Genomic DNA, 18,343 nt, shown 5'->3' with positions numbered 1-18,343 from the left:
CTCAAACCCACACAGAAAGACAAGAAAGGCTGGGTGTGGTGAACCGCTTTAATTCCGGCAGGCAGGAACAATCCACATCTTTTTGAGTTTGAGGCCAGCCTGGTCGACATAGTGAGTTTCTGTCTTAAAAAATAAACTAAAATAAAGGTGACTAGGGACCAATACAAAGAAGAGTTGTCCTCCAGAGAAACTCACTTAGGAGCAGGGCCATCTGGGGCAGCTAATCTACCCTGGGATCTATCATTTGGGAAGTGCCTGGGCTATGTACCCCACCCAGTCAGCGGCAGGCTGCAGTCATTTAGCCCAAGAAAAGGAATGTGGCCAGCAAAAACTCAGTCCTGGTGGATAACCGAGGAAAGGGATCCTGAATCTGGAGAAGGCTAGCCATCCTTTCTAGGGACCCCTGTACCTAGGTCTGGCTCACCCTTTCCTTTCCATGTTCCTGCTCAGAAAAGCCAGCACCCTAGCAAGGCTTAGAGTGCAACAGAAGACTGATGATATCCTGAGGGTAGGCACATATGCGTGGGGAGCTGAGTGGGGACAGAGGAGAGGAGTAGGTGGCCTTTCCAGGGGTTCTGGGGAGGCCCAGAGGCCAGACTCCCTCTGCCTGATTTGCAGGAAGTAGAGAAGAAGCTGTGGCATCAGTCCGTACCCAGCATACGCAGGACTCCAAATCTGACCTTCTACAAGGTGAGAGGGTCTCCCGGTCCAGCAGGTCTCATCGTGGGTCTCCCCACCTGCCTTACCCAAGGAAGGCTCTGAGTGGGGGGTGGAGGATAGAGGACCTCACAGGCAGCTTCACCCTTGAAGCAGAGAGAAATGCCTAGGTGGGGGACATGTTGGAAGGGCTTGATAGCTGACAGCAGGACACTTGCTTCTGAGACACCTACCATCCATCCCTCCCCTCTCCCACAGCCTAACAAGTTACCGGTCAAGCTGAACACAGCCACCATCCTTCGAGAAGGGGCCTTATACCAGCGGCAGGTGGAGAAGGAGCTGCAGAGGTGAGGGGGCAGATGGAGTTATCTAATTCTTTCCCTCCCACCCTCAAGAATGTTACCCTTGAGAGAAAGCCTCGAGTAGGAGCCTGTCATTAGGCTGCTCCGCAGAGAGGAGGGAGCAGCGCTGATTATGCTGAGAAATAAGCAAGGCCAGGGCGTGGCATGGCGGTCCAATTTCTGTTTGTTCATTTGCTTTGGTTTGATTTTGTGGAGACAGGGTCTTTTTGTACAACCCAGGCTGTCCTGGAACTCACTCACTGGCCTTGAACTCCGAGATGCCGCCTCCTCTGCCTCTCCAGTGCTGGGATTAAAGGCGCGCACCACCACCACCTGTCTGGTGATCCACATGGTTTTGGTTTTGGTTTTGGTTTGTTTTTTTTTTTTCTTTTTTTTTTTTCATTTTTTTTTTTCAGAGCTGGGGACCAAACCTAGGGCCTTGCACTTGCTAGGCAAGCGCTCTACCACTGAGCTAAATCCCCAACCCCTTGGTGATCCACATGTTAATCTTAGCTCTCCGAAGGCTGAGGCAGGAGGATGGAGAGTTCTAAACTAGCTTGGACTACAGCAAGAGATTGTCTCAAAATAAACAAGCCAAGTCACCTTAGTTTTCCCTAAGCTGTCAGTAACACATTTCTCCCCACTAGTCAGCACACAGTGAGCACACAACCCGATCCTACTGTTTTGTCTCCTGTTTTCACTCAACACCACCATCTCAAACCAGGACACAATTTCTCTTCACCAGCCAGCAAGTATGCTCCAGCAATGGACAGCAGCTGGGGAGCTTCTACCTAGAGGTGATGCTAAATGTCTTAGGCCAAGGGCTCTGTCCTCCAGACTGCACACATCAAGATGCCAATTGTAATCCTCTAATACATTTGTTGTTTTATTTTTCTGCTCCTCGGACCCCACCCATGAGTATCCTTTCGTGTCCACAAGTTGGACTGTGGTAGAGAGCTCAGGTGGCTGACTGGAAAGATGAGTATATGAGCAACAAAGTGTGGGCAGAATTGGTAAGTAGACAGACAGACAGACAGACAGACAGACAGACAGACAGACAGAGCGAGCAAGAACAGCCAGAGAAGTAGATGAAGGGAGGGCAGGGAGATGACTAGTAGGTGGGTGGGTACACAGGAGAGACTGCAGATGGAAACAGGTAGGTGGTGGATGGGGGTGAATGGTATGGCTGAAAGTTCTTTGAAGTAGTCCATTCCTGAGAGAAGGACCAGCAGCCTCCTAGTGGTCCTGAACACAGGAGGAAAAATAGCTGCCCCTCTGTCTCTCTTTCCCCAGAGTTGACAAACTTGTGGATGGGGCTGGGGACTTTTCTGAGTTCCTTGAGTGGCAGAAGAAGATGCAGGCAAAGGACCTGGAGGAGCAGCTGGCTGCAGGCGAGTGCCGGCGGCTGCAGGGAAAGCTGAGCCACGAGGAGGCCATCTTGGCCCGGCAGAACCTCGTGCAGGAAAACAAGCAGAAGGCTGACAAGCAGAAGGAAGAGGTGATGCACACTGTGTAGAGTGGCCAGGAGTGGTCACATTGTGACTTCTGAGAGTCATGAGCTGTGGCCAGCGGAGAAATCATGCACCTGTGCTATGTCTAGCTCTAGTCTGGCAGCAGCAGTGACCCCGGGTTACCACCCACTAAGACCTTCAGAGACATGGTTTCTTTATCCCTGCCTCAACAGCCAGGGGTCCATAAGACTTTCATGTTAGCTGGGCTGATAGGTGCTTATTCTTGTGTGAAGGGGCCATCCATGTTAGCTGGGCTGATGGACTTGGTGTGAAGGGGCCACCCATGGCCAACGGTTTCAGCTTCTTCTCTCCTGGAATGTGTCTCACTGAGAACCAGAGCTCAAAGGCTGGACTTGGAGGTCATCCATTGTCTTAGTTAGGGTTTTATTGCTGTGAACAGACACCATGAGCAATGCAAGTTTTTTTTTTTTTTTTTTTGGTTCTTTTTTTTCGGAGCTGGGGACCGAACCCAGGGCCTTGAGCTTCCTAGGTAAGCGCTCTACCACTGAGCTAAATCCCCAGCCCCAGCAATGCAAGTTTTATAAAGGACAACATTTAATTGGGTCTGGCTTACAGGTTCAGAGGTTCAGTCCATTATCATCAAAGTGGGAACATGGCAGCGTCCAGACAGGCATAGTGGAGGAGGAGCTGAGTTCTACATCTTCACCTGAAGGAAGCCAGGAACAGACTGAGCATCCTCAGGCAGCTAGGAGGAGGGTCTCCAAGCCCAACCCACAGTGACACTCTTCCTCCAACAAGGCCACACCTTCTAATAGTGCTACTCCCTGACCTCCATAGGTTTGTTTAAACACTGGAGTCTATGGAGACCATACCTAAACTTAGCATAATAAAAAGTACATTTAGTTCAACTTCCAAAGTCCCCATAGTCTATAGCAGTATCAACAAAGTTAAAAGTCTAAAGTTCAAAGTCTCTTCAAGATCCATCCAATCACTTAACTGTAATCCCCAAATTAAGACCGGCAACCAGCTGGGCAAACTTCACACTCCGCCATCTCCATGTCTGATGTTAAAGGGATCTTCAGATCTTCAACTCCCTTTTCATCTTTGTTGACTGCAACAAACTTCTTTCTCCTGAGCTGGTTCCACTCCCTGCTAGCAACTTTCCTCAGCAGACAGCTGGAGGCTCTGGCATCTTTAACATCTTTGGGTCTCTAAGGCAGCTTCAGTGTTACACCTTGTTTCAGTGTCTTGGATCTACACTTGATCCCCGCAAAGGGCTGGCTTCACTTCTCCAGCTCTGCCCTCTGTAGCAGTTTAACTTCAGGTTGATTCACTCCACTGCCACTGCTGTTCTTGGTGATCATTCCATGGTACTGGCATCTCCAATACACTGGGGTCTTCCATTGCATCTAGACCTCACCAGTAACCTCTCTCCTAGGCTTTTTTCATGATGCCAAGCCTCAACTCTTTTGTATGACCCCTTCAGTCCTGGGCCATCAATTGCAACTGAGGCTGCAACTTCACCAGTGGCCTTCCATGGCCTCTCACAGTGCCCAACCTCAGCTGTTCTCCATGACCCCTTCTTGCCTTCAAAACCAGTGCCACTTACACACTACCCGGTTCAGTCGCGGCATGAGGTACAACCTTGGCTTTCTCTGGAACACAGCTTCTTTGTGCTCTCAGAAAACTTCCCTGAAGATTTCACCTCAGTGATACCGCTCTCTTTCTTAGCTCCAGCTAACCAGCATCAATTATCTCCTTCTCCTCTTAAATATAAAGCCAGAGACACATGGCAGAAGCTGCTGAGTTCTGCTGCTTGCAGGAGCTGCAACAACATGGCCTCCTTGTTCTATTACATTATCACTAGCCTCATCTTTCCTAACTCCTTCACTGCCTAAGCTTGGCTGTCCTGGATCTTGCTCTGTAGATTGACCTTGAATTTAGAGATCTGTATGCCGTTTCCTGGGATTAAAGGTGTGTACCACCACACCTGGATTTAAGTTTTTCTTCATCTAGAACTTGCTCTGTTCTAGGCTGGCCTTGAACTCAGAGATCTGCTTATCTTTGCCTCCGGGGATTAAAGGTTTGTACTAAGTTGCCTGTAGTTAATTTAGTTGGGTGCCATCTTGCCCCAAGGTCACTACTCCCTTAATTCAATTTATTCTTGAACACAGGATTCAGCTGTATTTCACTTCCCTTTAATAATCGAACCATATACTTTGTATTTTTCCTTTCTCAGCTTCCTTTTTTTTCATTAAAATGCTTTTCATAAGAGTGAATTTTAGGGGGCTGGGGATTTAGCTCAGTGGTAGAGCACTTACCTAGGAAGCTCAAGGCCCTGGGTTCGGTCCCCAGCTCCGAAAAAAAGAACCAAAAAAAAAAAAAAAAAGAGTGAATTTTAGAACTACACAACAGAATTTACACCAGGCTGATTTGAGACTTCCTTTTCACCTTAACCTGAGGCACATTCTTTGGACAATGGCAAAAGGCAGCCACATTTTTCTCCAAAATACCACAAAAACAGTCTCTAGGCCACATTCTGAAATTCTTCACCTTATCATCTTGGGCCAGGTCCCAACAGTAAAATTACTCTCAGTAACAAAGACACACCTTTAATCCCAGTCCTCGGGAGGCAGAGACTGGTGGATCTCTGTGAGTTCAAGGCCATCCTGGTCTACATAGCCAGTTGCAGGCCAGCCAGGGATACATAGTGAGAGTCTGTTTATATTAGTCAGGGTTCTCTAAATAGAATCTAGTATATAGAACCTGAATAGAACATAGTTAGGGTTCTCTGGTAGACTATGTATGTATGTATGTATGTATGTATGTATGTATGTATGTATCTATCTATCTATCTATCTATCTATCTATCTATCTATCTACCTACCTACCTACCTACCTACCTACCTACCTACCTACCTACCTGCCTATTTAACTATCTATAAGGGAATTTATTATAATGACTTTCAGGCTGTGCTCCAGCAAGTCCAGTCATGGCTGTCTACCGACAGAAAGTCCAAGAATCCAATAGTTGTTCAGTTCATGAGCCGTGTGTCTCAGCTGGTTTTGAGTATATGCTCTATGCTGGAATCCCAAAGTAGGCTCTAGCACAGGGCATATTTTCTATCCTGTGGCGTTTAGCTTCTTTATAGCGTATTTGGAATGAGTTTCTTATATATTTGTGTTTTGTGTTTAATCTTGTTTTCTTTTTCTTTTTTTTTTCTTTTTTTGGAGCTGGGGATCGAACCCAGGGCCTTGCGCTTGCTAGGCAAGCGCTCTACCACTGAGCTAAATCCCTAACCCCTAACCTTGTTTTCTAATGTATTAATTAGTATGTACAGACCAAAATAGCACAATTATTTTAGTAGTGCTTGTCCACCATTCCTGGGTTTTTATGCAGAGCATGAGGGTAAAGGTCAGGGAATAACTCTGAGGACTTAGTTATCTTCTACTGCCTTGTGGGATTCTGAAGTCTGAAATCGGATCATCAGGTCTGTCCACAGCACTTCACCCACTGAGTCATCTCTTTCTCTTTTTTTCCGGTTTCTTTTCCTTACCTTCCTATAGGTTACTGAAGTTTTTTTTCAGAATCCCATCTTATTAATAATGTTTTTAGCTATGTTAAATCTCTTGTTTATTTTGTTGTTTATTTGTACATATGTATGGTGTGTGTGTGTGTCTTATATACTTGCTAATATGAGTTTATGTACCTGTGAATGCAGGTGCCTGTGTGTACACATGTATGTAGAGGTCAGAGGTCAACATTGTCACTTTTTTTTTTTTTCTTTTTTCTTTTTGTCGGAGCTGGGGACCGAACCCAGAGCCTTGTGTTTGCTAGGCAAGTGCTCTACCACTGAGCTAAATCCCCAACCCCGTCACTTATTTTTTTTAACTTTCACTTCTCTATAATTATTTTAGGCAAAAGGATGTGCCCCAGTAGGCATGTGAAAGTCAGAAGACATGTTTGTGGAGTCACTTCTCCATCTAGCCTTATGTAGTCACAGGGACCAAACTCAGTTGGCTAGGCTTAAGATGCACGTGCCTTTACCCACTCTGCCATTTTATGGGCCTTCCACATTCATTTTTAGGACAAGGTTTCTACCTGAACCCAAGACTCATCAATTTGGCTAGGCCGTTTTGTAACCATGAGCCTTTCTATGACCACCCACATGGCTGGCTACCACTTCTCAGTTTCTACATCCAACTTCCTCTTTGTCTCAGTGGCTAATCTTCCCATACCTGACTCCTTTCTCAGAGGCTGCTGTTCAGAAGTCTCACCTTACTGCAGGCCATAGGCTTTGCGCTTGCTAGACAAGCGCTCTACCACTGAGCTAAATCCCCAACCCCGGCCATAGGCTTTTTATTTTAACCAATCAGAAGGTACCCTAGGCAGGCAAGAAAGGACAGAGTCACATCTTCACACCACTCCAGTACTGGTCAGTGAATAAACTTCAGTCCCAGACCAACTTGACAGAAAATTAGCGTGAACAGAACTCAATAGTACTATTACTGAGGCAGAAGACATGGACTTCATAGACCGCATCAAGACCCCGCATTCTTCTCAAGTGCCCACCATGTACAGAACACACAGCAAGACAACGTCACAGACAAAACCAACAACTCAGCAAGGGATATGCTGTCAAGAAACCTAGTAGTCCCAGCACTCGGGGGCCGAGCAGATCACTTCTCATTGGGGTTACTACGTAGCCCTGCATGGCCTGGAACTTTCTATTTAGGTCAAGCTGGCCTCAAACTCACATAGAGCCACTTACCTCTACCTCCCATTTGCTGGGATTAGAGACCAGTATCACCACACCTAGCTTTTTAAGTTATTGTTCAAGGGGCTGGGGATTTAGCTCAGTGGTAGAGCGCTTACCTAGGAAGCGCAAGGCCCTGGGTTTGGTCCCCAGCTCCGAAAAAAAGAACCAAAAAAAAAAAAAAGTTATTGTTCAAAATATTTATTTGTGTATTAGCCAGTTTTCTATTACTGTAACAAAATACCTAGATAATCAACTTCAAAAGAAAAAAAAATTGACTTAAATGTTTTCAGTTTGCAGTACACTGACTCCATTCTTTTGGGTCTGTAGCTCTACATGGGGTAAAAGCTCATGGTGTAGCAAAACTATAGGAAGCAAAAGATAAAGAGGGGGGCTGGAGAGATGGCTAAGACGGCGGTTAAGAGCACCGACTACTCTTCCAGAGGTCGTGAGTTCAATTCCCAGCAACCACATGGTGGCTCACAACCATCTGTAAAGAGATCCGATGCCCTCTTCTGGTGTGTCTGAAGACAGCTACAGTGTACTTATATATAATAAATGAATAAGTCTTTAAAAAAAAAAGATAAAGAGGACCCCTTTCCCCTCCTAACCTACCTTTTCCCATTAGGCCAGCTCCTAACACTGCCATGGGCTGGGGACCAAGCCTTGACTTATGGGCCAGTTAGTGGACATTTTTATTTATTTATTTATTATAAGTACACTGTAACTGTCTTCAGACACACCAGAAGAGGGCATCAGATCTCTTTACAGATGGTTGTGAGCCACCATGTGGTTGCTGGGATTTGAACTCAGGACCTCTGGCAGAGCAGTCAGTGCTCTTAACCACTGAGCCATCTCTCCAGCCCCCAGTTAGTGGACATTTAAGATTGATTTTGGAGTTTTGGCTTCAAGGCTAAAGTTCACCACAGTGAGGAAGCCAACTCCATCACAGGAGTGTGAGTGGAAGGAAGCAGAAAGCTTGGGCCATACCGATTGGCTGCCATGTTAGGGCCTGCCTACAGTGACCAGCTTCTGCTAGCTAGGCCACAGTCTAGACTCTAAAACTTCCCAAAAGAGTGTCTCCAAATACTCAGACACGAGTGTGTGGGGGACATTTCTGTAAACAACCCTACTGAAATTTGTTTTTCCATGATAACATTTCTATTTGGCTTTTCATGTATTTTATATTTGCTACGTTCTTTTTGTTTGTTTTGCTTTGTTTTTCATTTTTGTTTTCTTTTGGTTTTTTTTGTTTGTTTGTTTTGTTTTCTTTTGTTGAGGCTATTTTATCTCAAGCCCTAACAGCTGTCACCTTACTGTTGAAGTCTAGTCACCATCTCCTTGTTTATTTTAAGACCGCCCTGGGTTTCTGTGATAAGTGGATTTTACTGAAACCTGAGCATTTGGGGGCATGATATAACGAGACTGCGGGTCATCTTTAAACTTTCCACTTTGGCTGGCTCCCGCAAACCAGTGTGGCAGGGTTGGAAGGGTGCCTCTGTGTTTCCATAGGTAGGTGCCAAAATCCAGGTTTCCTAGGTGACCTCTACTATCCGTGGCGGGGGTGGGGGGGGTGGGTGAGGAGGGTGGTGTCATTCCTGCTAAGGCCAGGGTTCTAGTTATATTTCCATACATATCTCTTTAACTGTGGGCAAAGAGCAGTTCAGAAGAAGCTAATGGTGGGAAAAGCAGTGTTAGGAAGGAAGTAGCACACAGGTCCCACCCACCTGGGCTTTCCCATGGATGTAATGGAGGGAGGTTAGGTTTTGATGGCTACTGAAGTCACCTCTTCCCTCAACAGTTCAACAGTCACCTCTACCTTCACAGTAGCTAGCTTTACTGTCCCATCTCCTACATTTGACAAGTAACTCCAGAAAGGTCTGTCATCTGGGTGTTGAATCAAGAGTGGCTTTCTGGGTACTGAGTCAGGAGTGTCTGCTACATCTGTGTCTTCCTGGCCACACACCGGAAGCTCTCACAGGCTTCCTCTCCAGGCTTAGAAACAACCTAACAAGGTCTCTCCTGACACCCAAAGGTTTTATGAGTAAGTGGCTACAGGTAGAACCCAAGGATGAGAGTGACAGCCAGCCAACCCTAAGGGGCATGTGAGGGGCAAACCCTGAACTTCCACAACGTAACTGTCTTCACAGTCAGGTCACAGGAGGCTGTCATCCCAGACCCAGAACTGTCCTGCAGCCTAACTATGTATACCCAGGGGGCTTGCTGTTGGTTCTGAGCATGTCCAGGACACACATTTATTCCTGTGGCTAAAATGTTTGCCTAATGAAAGCCACACTAGATGGATATTTGAAAATAAAATTGAATTTGATTTTTCTTGTGCACTGTGCACCGTACTGATGGTCTTTTTTTGTTTTGCTTTGTTTTGTTTTTTATAGTTCTAGCATGTGGCAATCAACTACAGCTTTTTGTTCAGGGCAAGGTCCCCTTACTCCCATCTGGCCACAGCACCCTTTGACTTATCTCTGATGCATTTGCACTGCTCCAGAGCCTTCAGAAGCCTCCTCTATACTGAGAGATAAGATTCTTGGGCCTACCTTGGGTTTCTGTGCTTAAGACCCAGTTAATAACTAGATGTGGCAATGCTTATCTCAACTTTACCTCACAGGAGGCTGAGGCAGGAAGGCTAGGACTTGAAGGTCAGATTGTACTACACAGGGGAACATTATCTTTAAAAATGACCTGATTATTCTCCAATAAGTCCCTGTGCCTCACCATGGGGACCAAGTACCAGCTCTGGTTTCATTCATGGTGACCAAAATCAGGAACTCTTATCAACAAGTGTGGAAAAGATGTGTTTAAAATCATGGCTATAACAATGATCTTCTGGGGTTGGGGATTTAGCTCAGCGGTAGAGCACTTGCCTAGCAAGCGCAAGGCCCTGGGTTCGGTCCCCAGCTCCGAAAAAAAGAAAAAAGAAAAAACAAAAAACAAAAAACAAAAAAACCAAAAAACAATGATCTTCTTGTTTGTCTTTCGAGACAGTTTCTCTGCATAACCCTGGCCATCCTAGAATTTGCTCTGTAAACTAGACTGGCCTCAAACTCAGAGATCTGCCTGCCTCTGCCTCCCAAGTGCTGGGATTAAAGGCGTGTGCCAGGGGTTGGGGATTTAGCTCAGGGGCAGAGCACAAGGCTCTGGGTTTGGTCCCCAGCTCCAAAAAAAAGAACCAAATAAATAAATAAATAAATAAATAAATAAATAAAGGTGTGTGCCACCACACCCAACAACAGTAATTTTTTTTTTCTCGGAGCTGGGGACCGAACCCAGGGCCTTGCGCTTCCTAGGCAAGCGCTCTACCGCTGAGCTAAATCCCCAGCCCCGGGAAGAACACCCCTTATTTGGATACTATCCTGTTGTGCTGAGGGGATCTGGGGTGGAACTCAAGAGCTGGACCAAGGATGTGTTCATTGCCTCTTGCCCTTCACCAACGCCAGGCAGAACCCACGTCTGAGGCTTCCACCAGAGGAGACAGCCAGGTATCTACCCCTAGACTCAGCCAGCAACATGATTTGCCACTCACTTTCCAGGCAATAACAAAACAAACGTCTTTCTGTGGATCTGTCACGTGTCTCACCAATCCCCTTGCCCACCCCAGCCCCAGCGCCTCATCTTCCCCACCAGTCCCTCTGCTCGGCTGACTCTCAGTTCCCGTCACTGATGGTGACTCCCGTTCTTGAGCCCTTGCCCAAGCTGCTCATTGTGGTCAGTGCAGCTGAGGAAGTGGCCCGGCAAAGGAAACGAAACAAACAACAAAAAACATTTTAAAGAAAAGATTTAACTGAAGCTGTGGGAGAACTTACCTCAGGTCCCATGAAAAATCTCTGTATCTGTTTTAGGGGCCCAGGCCAGGAAAGACCTGACTTAGAGTTGCAACAGACCGTTTAGACATTAGACCTGTTGTTTTGGACTCCAACGTGATTGTGATTGCAGGCAAGATGAAGTTGATCTCAGGGTTAAAACAATGACCAGAGGCTTCTTGGTTGCTATGCCAATGGTCTACACATTGTAAAAGCTGGTGGTTGGTCCTGGAGAGGTGGTTCAGTGGTTAAGAACACTGGCTGCTTTTCCAGAGGACCCATGTTAGATTCCCAGCACCACCTGGTGAGATCACTATATATAATATAAATATAATAATATAAGTGACTATATATTCTATTAGCAACTTTCTCTGTGTGTGCTTTGGCTTTTGTTATTGTTGCCATTGCTAGTTTTTGTTTGTTTGTTTGAGACAAGGTTGTATATTTCTGGCTGTCCCGGAACTCACTCTGTAGACTAGGCTGGCTTCAAACTCACAGAGATCCACCTGCCTCTGCCTCCCCAAGTGCTGGGACTAAAGGCATGCACCAGCCCTGCTAGACAGTCAGTCTCTAATACCTTATATTTCCATATAAGCATTTCTCCAAGGTCTTAATCGTGACCTTCCAAAAGTGGGGCAGAGGGTTTAAATCAGTGAGAGGGCATGAAGAAACCCTGAATTTCAATCTTCGGGATGAACAATAACTATCCAGCCAGGCAGTTGTGGGACACACATGTAATTCAGCACTCCTGTGTAAAACTAGGAAGATCAGGACCTCAAGGTCATCCCTTGGATAACCAAGGGAATGTAGGCTACTTGAGGGTGCCTCAAAACATAACAACCTCGTACCACCACTTCCTTTGGTTCTGGAGATCAAACCCAGGCACTTTGACATCTTAAGCACATATGCTTCTTACTGGACCCTCCCCACTAGGCTCTCCTCATTATGAGCACATTACTTTATCAGGTTCTAGAGCTGCTACAACAAAATAGTGGAGACTCAACCCCAGGACAACCCTGGGAAGAAGGAAGAAGGACACGAGGTGGAACTTCCCCCAGTAGGCCCAACTTCAAAAGGAACTAGGTTCTCCAGGGGCTGATGGCTCTGGGATGAACTCAGGGCAGGGCTGGCTGGTTGCCCTTCTAAATTCTGGTGTAGGCTAGGACTGGATTAAAGGGGAGACCCAGCCCAGTCCGGTTCTCACTGTTTCGGTTCCTCTGTCTGAGCAGTCGGCCGAGCTAATGCTACAGTGTGCTGAGAGGCGCCTGCAGGAGGAGAAGGCCATGAAAGAGCTGGTGGAGCAGGTCATGGAGGCACAGAAGAATGTCAAGATAGTCCAGATGAAGCTTGTGAAGGGCCGGCAGCAGATAGGTACTTCAGGGAGTCAGATGCCACAAGGCCTTCCCCATTCCCTACGTCCTCCTTGATTACAAACATGCTACTTTATTCAGTGAGCAGTGTTGCCCCTGGAGGGTAGGCTAGGACTGGGTAGGGGACAAGGGCTGAAGAAGACACTCCTGGGAGGTATATTCCCTGTCCAATGTCCACTAGACCATTCATTGTCCTCATCAGCACCCCACTTTGTTCCCAAGTTCAGGAGGTGATAGAGGAGAGCCGGGAGTTGCTACAGAATAGCACAAAGGCAGCCAAAGAGGAGCAGAAGCGACGCTGTGAGCTCATTGCTCAGCTGCGTGCACTGGAGACACAGCCCACACGCAAGGAGAAGCTGGTGGACCTTACCGAGGTGAGACTGTGGCCCTTGGAGATCTCAACATCAGGGTACCTCCTTGTGTGGTACAGCATGTACAGAATTCCCATCAAGGCCAAAGGTTGGTCTTCTTCTACCCATAATCCCCTAGTCACTTGGGTACCCAGTATGGTAGTTGGATTTAGCTATGGGTGAATTCAGCTTATGGGATGTGCTACAGCAAGACAGGCGGTGAGTTTCTTCTGTGACCTTTCCACTAACCTTGATATGGTACCAAGCACAGACCAATGAAACAATTCAACCCTAATCTAAACTAGTGATCCAGTGAGTTTATTTAGACTGCATATAGGAGCATGGGGAAGGGTTAATTATGGAGGCACAGATGTCTCAAAGGTGAGCTTACCAAAATATTCACCCCAGTTGGAGGAACAACTCAGAAAAGCTGCACCCCAGGGGCTCCCTGTACAATCTGCAGGCAGTTCAGCCTGCTGTTGTATGAGAGCTTTTTCCTGAGGAAATGCAACACTCATCTACTTACCATGAAAGGGAACCCTGGACAGACCAAGGTAATGAAATCCAACCCAGTGAACCAATATTTGTTGGGGTTCCTACCAGTGGTACAGCAGGGGGTTACTTACAGGCACCAGGAGGGCTCATATGCATTATTGTCACTGAAAACCTACCCCAACACAGATAACAGCTCATGAAAGCTGCATCCCAAGAGCTCTCTGCACAATCTGCAGGCAACCTGACAGGTTGACAGGTCTGAGAATTTCCTCTGACAGCCCTATTGGTCAGTATCTCCTCCTCAGCAGCTGTGCACTCATTTTATAAAGCAGGGGAGAATCTTGATTCTCACGAGCCTCCCCTCACATACCTCCTGGACTGGTTGCTTGCCTTTAGAGGAAATTACCATACAGCACTTGCCCAAGAATTTTCTCTTTCCAGCAAGCATCTTTGCTATATAACCATAGCCCAGCCCACCCCCAGGCCTTGTGAATCCTATAACTTCCTAAGCTTCTAAGCCTTGTAAGTTTCCTTTGCTTCCTGAGTCCTAGGAGCCTCCCTCTTACCTGCAGGATGGAATGTTTTTATTGAGGAAAGAGCTACCTATCAGAGATGGATCTCTGACGGGGAGAGAGCTAAACTGCATGGAGGTAGACATTTGGGGAGCTGCATGTAGAAGGGTAAGGTCCCTGAACTCTCCAGATGAGAGCAAGGTGCACCCAAGTGTATAAAAGTCCAGAGCCAGAAAAAGCCAAGGGCTAAGAAGAGAGGTGGAGGAGGCGGCAGCCTGCATGAGAAAGCAGAGAAGAGCTAGGTTCACAGGAACATGAGGGCAGGTCTGGGAGACTCTTCAAATTGACTGCTGGGTCTCACCTAGACACAAAGGGCAAGGTGTATCCAGTTGAGAAGTCCAGTTCTACTGAAGGGCTCTAGGCTGGAGCTGCTGATGTGGGCTTCACAGGCAGACTGAAGCAGAGGAAAAGTCTTCTTGGACATTAAGGGCAAGTGGCTTGTGCAGCTGCCAGCTCTGAGGTCTCTCCTATCATTTGGAAGATCCCAGGATATGGTCTGGAAGGTGAGATGTCTGTTGTGGAACTTCGAGAACGGCTGGCCCTGCTCAAAGAGTCCCAGAAACGAGAGCAAGAGGAGAAGCGGGATCAAATCATCCAGAGCAAACGAGCCAAAAGCCAAATGCTACAGAACACAGTGGAGCAAATCTCACTGTGCCGTGCAGCCATGGGCAGGACCGCAGCCTTGAGGTGGGTACCATGGTCCCAGGGAAGGCACCTCCATGTGTGGGAGGAGTGAAGGAGCAACAAGCCTGCTATACACCTTTCTCTGTGGGTACCCTTGCTACAACCACCAGTCCCTGCCAGACAATCCTCTACAGTAACCGTGACCATTTTCATTTTATGGAAGAATCATCAGTTCTGTGGCAATGGCTTTCATGTCCATGACACACAACATCATCAATGTTGCAAGCACAACCTTTATGCTGTATGTGCTTTACCTAGTTAGCTAGCTGTTTCTGTCTTCAAAGTCATTTAGAAATGCTTACCATAGAAATGGTTACCACAGAAATGGTTGCCATAGAAACAGTTACCATAGAGATGGCTGCCTGTACTGTATACTTCAGCAGTGTATTTTCTACACTAAGTATAGAAACTGTAGTGTGTATTTTCTTTTCTTTTAATTTCTTTCTATTTTATGTGCATTGGTGTTCTGCCTGCATGTGTGTCTGTGTGAAGGTGTTGGATTGATCCCCTTGAACAAGAGTTACAGACAGTGGTGAGCCTCCATGTAGGTGCTGGGAATTGAACCTGGGTTCTCTGGAAGAACAGCTAGTGCTCTTGACCACTGAGTCATCTTTTAGGCCCCTGTGGTATTTTCTAAAAGAAAAAAAAAGTAGGTTGTCCTACACAAACCATAACATCATGACATAACTATCTAAAATAAGCAAAATTCTCAATATCATTCAAACACCTGCCTGAACTCACACTTCTCCCATTATCCCAAGACTGCTAGGACTTTTTTTTTTTTCTTTTCTTTTTTTTGGAGCTGGGGACCGAACCCAGGGCCTTGTGCTTGCTAGGCAAGTGCTCTACCACTGAGCTAAATCCCCAACCCCACTGCTAGGACTTTTAAAACATTCTTTGCTATTTTTTCTTTTCAAACTAGTGTCTATATCACATTTAATTGTGTGTATATATGCTCAGACCTTTTATTTGTTTGAGAACATCTGTATCTAGGCCAGTGTCCAATAGAAACCAGGTTGGTATTGTGGTCACAACGGTTCCTGGGGAGGTGGTAACCGGGCCTATTACAACAGTACCCACGGTTCCAGAGGAAGTACCTTCATGTGACTGGGGAGGGGTGGTCAGAGGAAGGGCCCTAATTCATGGCCAGCGGAAGAGAATGCCTCACTCTTAGTCCTCTGAGCACCTGCTGCCCTGGCTGGACTTCAGAGGAAGCAATGCCACTGCTCAGAAAGGACTCGCTGGCCACACCCAACTCTAGAGTGACACATGTCTCAGGAAACGCACCAGTTTCCAGATGCTGGCCTCACCCTGGCAGACCCCAAATGCACTAGTTGGTGTTGGAGTGCCTGTCAAGATTCAAAGTTCTTGGATTCCATCCCCACTCGAACAGCCAGCCTCTACCACAGGAATTTAATGAGAATTGTTGATGAGGAACAGGGTCAGGACAGTTGAGCAAGAGCTGAAAAGCAAGGAAATCGTGTGTTCATGCCCCCACCCCCACCCCCATGTCCCCCATGCTGTGATGTATACAGTGATGAACGCTCCAGGCAGGAAGACCTGCCATTGGACAGGTAAAGTGACCCATACTAAGGAGGGGGTGTGTAGAAATGTACAGTACCAGCAGCTGTCGCCTGGGGTTGGGGGACATGAGAGAGCCAGAGGGAGTGGTGTGAGGCAAAAAGAATGTTCACACCAATTGTATACACAATTAGAATGCAATTAAAATTTTTTAAAAAAAAGTTGAAAGATTAAAAGGGTAAGTGTACTGGCCGGATCAAAAAAAAAAAAAAATAAAACCAACCTTCCTGGGCGTTACTCAGTCTTCTTCTAAGCTAGTGCTGTTGTGGTGTTGTGGTCCAGGTGGGAGGAAAAGAAGGCCCAGGCGACAAGCCTGGCGACACCCTCCCAGGATGAGCGTGTGCTGGAGCTGAAGCGCAAAATGGAGGAGAGGGCAGCTGAACGCCGCAGGCAGACAGCAGCATCGCAGCAGGTCGTGTCACCGCCTAGGACCCAACGCCCACAACTGCGGGTGAGCTGAGAGGGAAGCAACCTTTCGGGTCTGAGAAGTTGGGGGCTGTTGCGTGGGAAAGCTGATGCCTAAGCGCCTGGGTGCAAGACGCAGTGCCTCCTCCATCGACTGACTGCCCGCCCACTCACTAACCGCTCGCTCGCAGGCGCAGGAGATGTTACAGCACTGGGTGGAGATGGATCAGAGTCGCGAGCGCAGGCTGAGGGAAAGGCAAGAAGCAAATCGCCCCTGCCACCCTACCCATCATCACCTAGAAGCCTCCTGAGCCAGCCGGCAGCCCCACGCCTACACTGCGTGCGGCTGCCGACGTCAGCCCCCACCCCTACTCCTCCGACAGTGGCTCCCTTCCTGCACCCCTGCCACAAAGCCTGCCCCTATATGTTTGCTCCAGAAAAAAAGGTGTGGTGGCATTTAGAAATTCTAAACAAATGTACTCTTCCTCTGGACTGCAACTGGCTGCCACGTTTTTATATGCTGAACTTGGCTCTTTCCTATGCCTTGCATGTCTTTCCTTAAGACAGGAAGCGCCTCTCTCCACCCAGAGCCAGAGGATATGTCTGGGACCCTCACACAAGTGTGAGATGGCCAATGCCGTCAGCTTCTTAAGCATAGGCTCTGGACTGGCTCTTCTCATGTCTCACGTGGATCATCAGAGATCACTTCACGCAGCAACTATACCCCACTTGTCTCCTGTTCTGCTAATGAGGCCACCTGTCCTTAAAGAAGTGACTCTGGCTTAAGCTAACTGCAGGTACTTCTCAGGGTCCTCTCACCATTGTCATCAAGAGGCCGAATTCAACAAAATAGGAGACCTTGGGGACAACGGCTCAACAGGGCAGATCAGATGAGTTCTAAGTTCCTGGCCTTGGTGCTGTTCTGTGCTGGGGGAAGCTGGACTTTAATAACAGGTGTGTGGAATGAATGCCTGCTGGTGAAACGTAGCCGGACGAATAAAGCTGCATTGTGATGTTTGGTTTTTAGGAAGAAGATGGTGATAAGTCTTGGGGAGGGAATAAGGCAGGGGGAAACTACTAGATGGGTAGATATTCAGGAGAGAGATGACACCCCCCCCCCATCCTCCTTAGGCCTGCAGAGGTCCCTCAGGAGATAAGGCTGTTCCCCGGGGGTACTTGAGGCCAAGAAAGTTTCTTAGCATTGACAGAAACAAATTAAAGTCTCAGAGTTCTATTCAAGTATTGTAGAACTAACAGAATTCCAAGGCTCTTGTAGAACCCTGGCAGGGGAGTGGGAGGTGTTTAGGGGCTGCTCAGGAACAAAGGAATCCTTGTCTCCCTGTTGAATTAGAATTGGAGGCAGATTCAGTTTTATTTAAATAAGAATCACATTTTTTAAAACAGATTTTGTGTGATTCAAACTCATTTAAAATGGAGGAATGATGCTAGTGGTTTGAGGAAAGACAAAGGCAGGATTTAGGATGTGTTGAACATGAGTGCTGTCACCAGGCTAACTGGGAAGATGACCATTGTCACTGTTCTAGGTTGAACCAGCTCTTGTTGGTCCAGCCCCTGCAGAGAAGCAAGTGTGCATGGCATCCTAAAGCAAATACTGGCCATGGGGATTACCTCTCACTTTAAGGCCAGCCTCTGGCCAGCCCAGCAAAGGGGGTGGTCCTAGCCTCAGTGCAGTTTGGCAGTCAGCAAGGTCTCCCTTTGCCTTGTTTTTCTGGACTGAGCTGCTGCTCAGAGACAGCGCAAGAGCACCTAGGGTGTTTGCTCCACAGCTACTAATGTTGTGGCAAGTGGCTGCTGTGTGTGATAGAACCGTGGCCAGATGT

At 47.3% G+C, this 18,343-nt stretch overlaps 1 protein-coding gene and 1 long non-coding RNA gene across 15 annotated transcripts in view; one reads left to right on the top strand and one right to left on the bottom strand.

The window, feature by feature from the left end:
* Positions 1-17,515, top strand: part of Cfap99 (cilia and flagella associated protein 99) — a 38,384-nt gene extending 20,869 nt beyond the window's left edge. For 3 of the 11 annotated variants that reach the window (XM_087583202.1, XM_087583203.1, XM_087583204.1), the window contains 8 exons: positions 619-690; positions 916-1,004; positions 2,292-2,496; positions 12,275-12,416; positions 12,638-12,789; positions 14,314-14,519; positions 16,380-16,548; positions 16,694-17,000. In XM_087583202.1, coding sequence (XP_087439328.1) covers positions 619-690; positions 916-1,004; positions 2,292-2,496; positions 12,275-12,416; positions 12,638-12,789; positions 14,314-14,519; positions 16,380-16,548; positions 16,694-16,813 — 1,155 coding nt within the window. In that variant the 3' untranslated portion in view covers positions 16,814-17,000. 11 annotated transcript variants of the gene reach the window in all.
* LOC103693090 (uncharacterized) lies at positions 39-16,840 on the bottom strand. 4 transcript variants are annotated; one of them, XR_015637506.1, is made up of 5 exons: positions 16,321-16,840; positions 14,134-14,373; positions 11,049-11,358; positions 4,792-4,825; positions 3,047-4,295 (listed from the first exon to the last, which is right to left on the bottom strand). It is a non-coding gene; the product is annotated as an uncharacterized LOC103693090 (long non-coding RNA). The 4 variants fall into 4 exon arrangements; XR_015637507.1 differs by having other exon boundaries at positions 11,049-11,346; positions 16,321-16,677; XR_015637508.1 differs by lacking the exon at positions 11,049-11,358 and having other exon boundaries at positions 16,321-16,677.
* Positions 17,516-18,343: the final 828 nt, after the last annotated feature.

Source organism: Rattus norvegicus, chromosome 14, assembly GCF_021556685.1.
Source record: "Rattus norvegicus strain SHRSP/BbbUtx chromosome 14, alternate assembly SHRSP_T2T, whole genome shotgun sequence".
NCBI lineage: Eukaryota > Metazoa > Chordata > Mammalia > Rodentia > Muridae > Rattus > Rattus norvegicus.
This window is presented reverse-complemented; position numbering and strand designations above follow the sequence as displayed.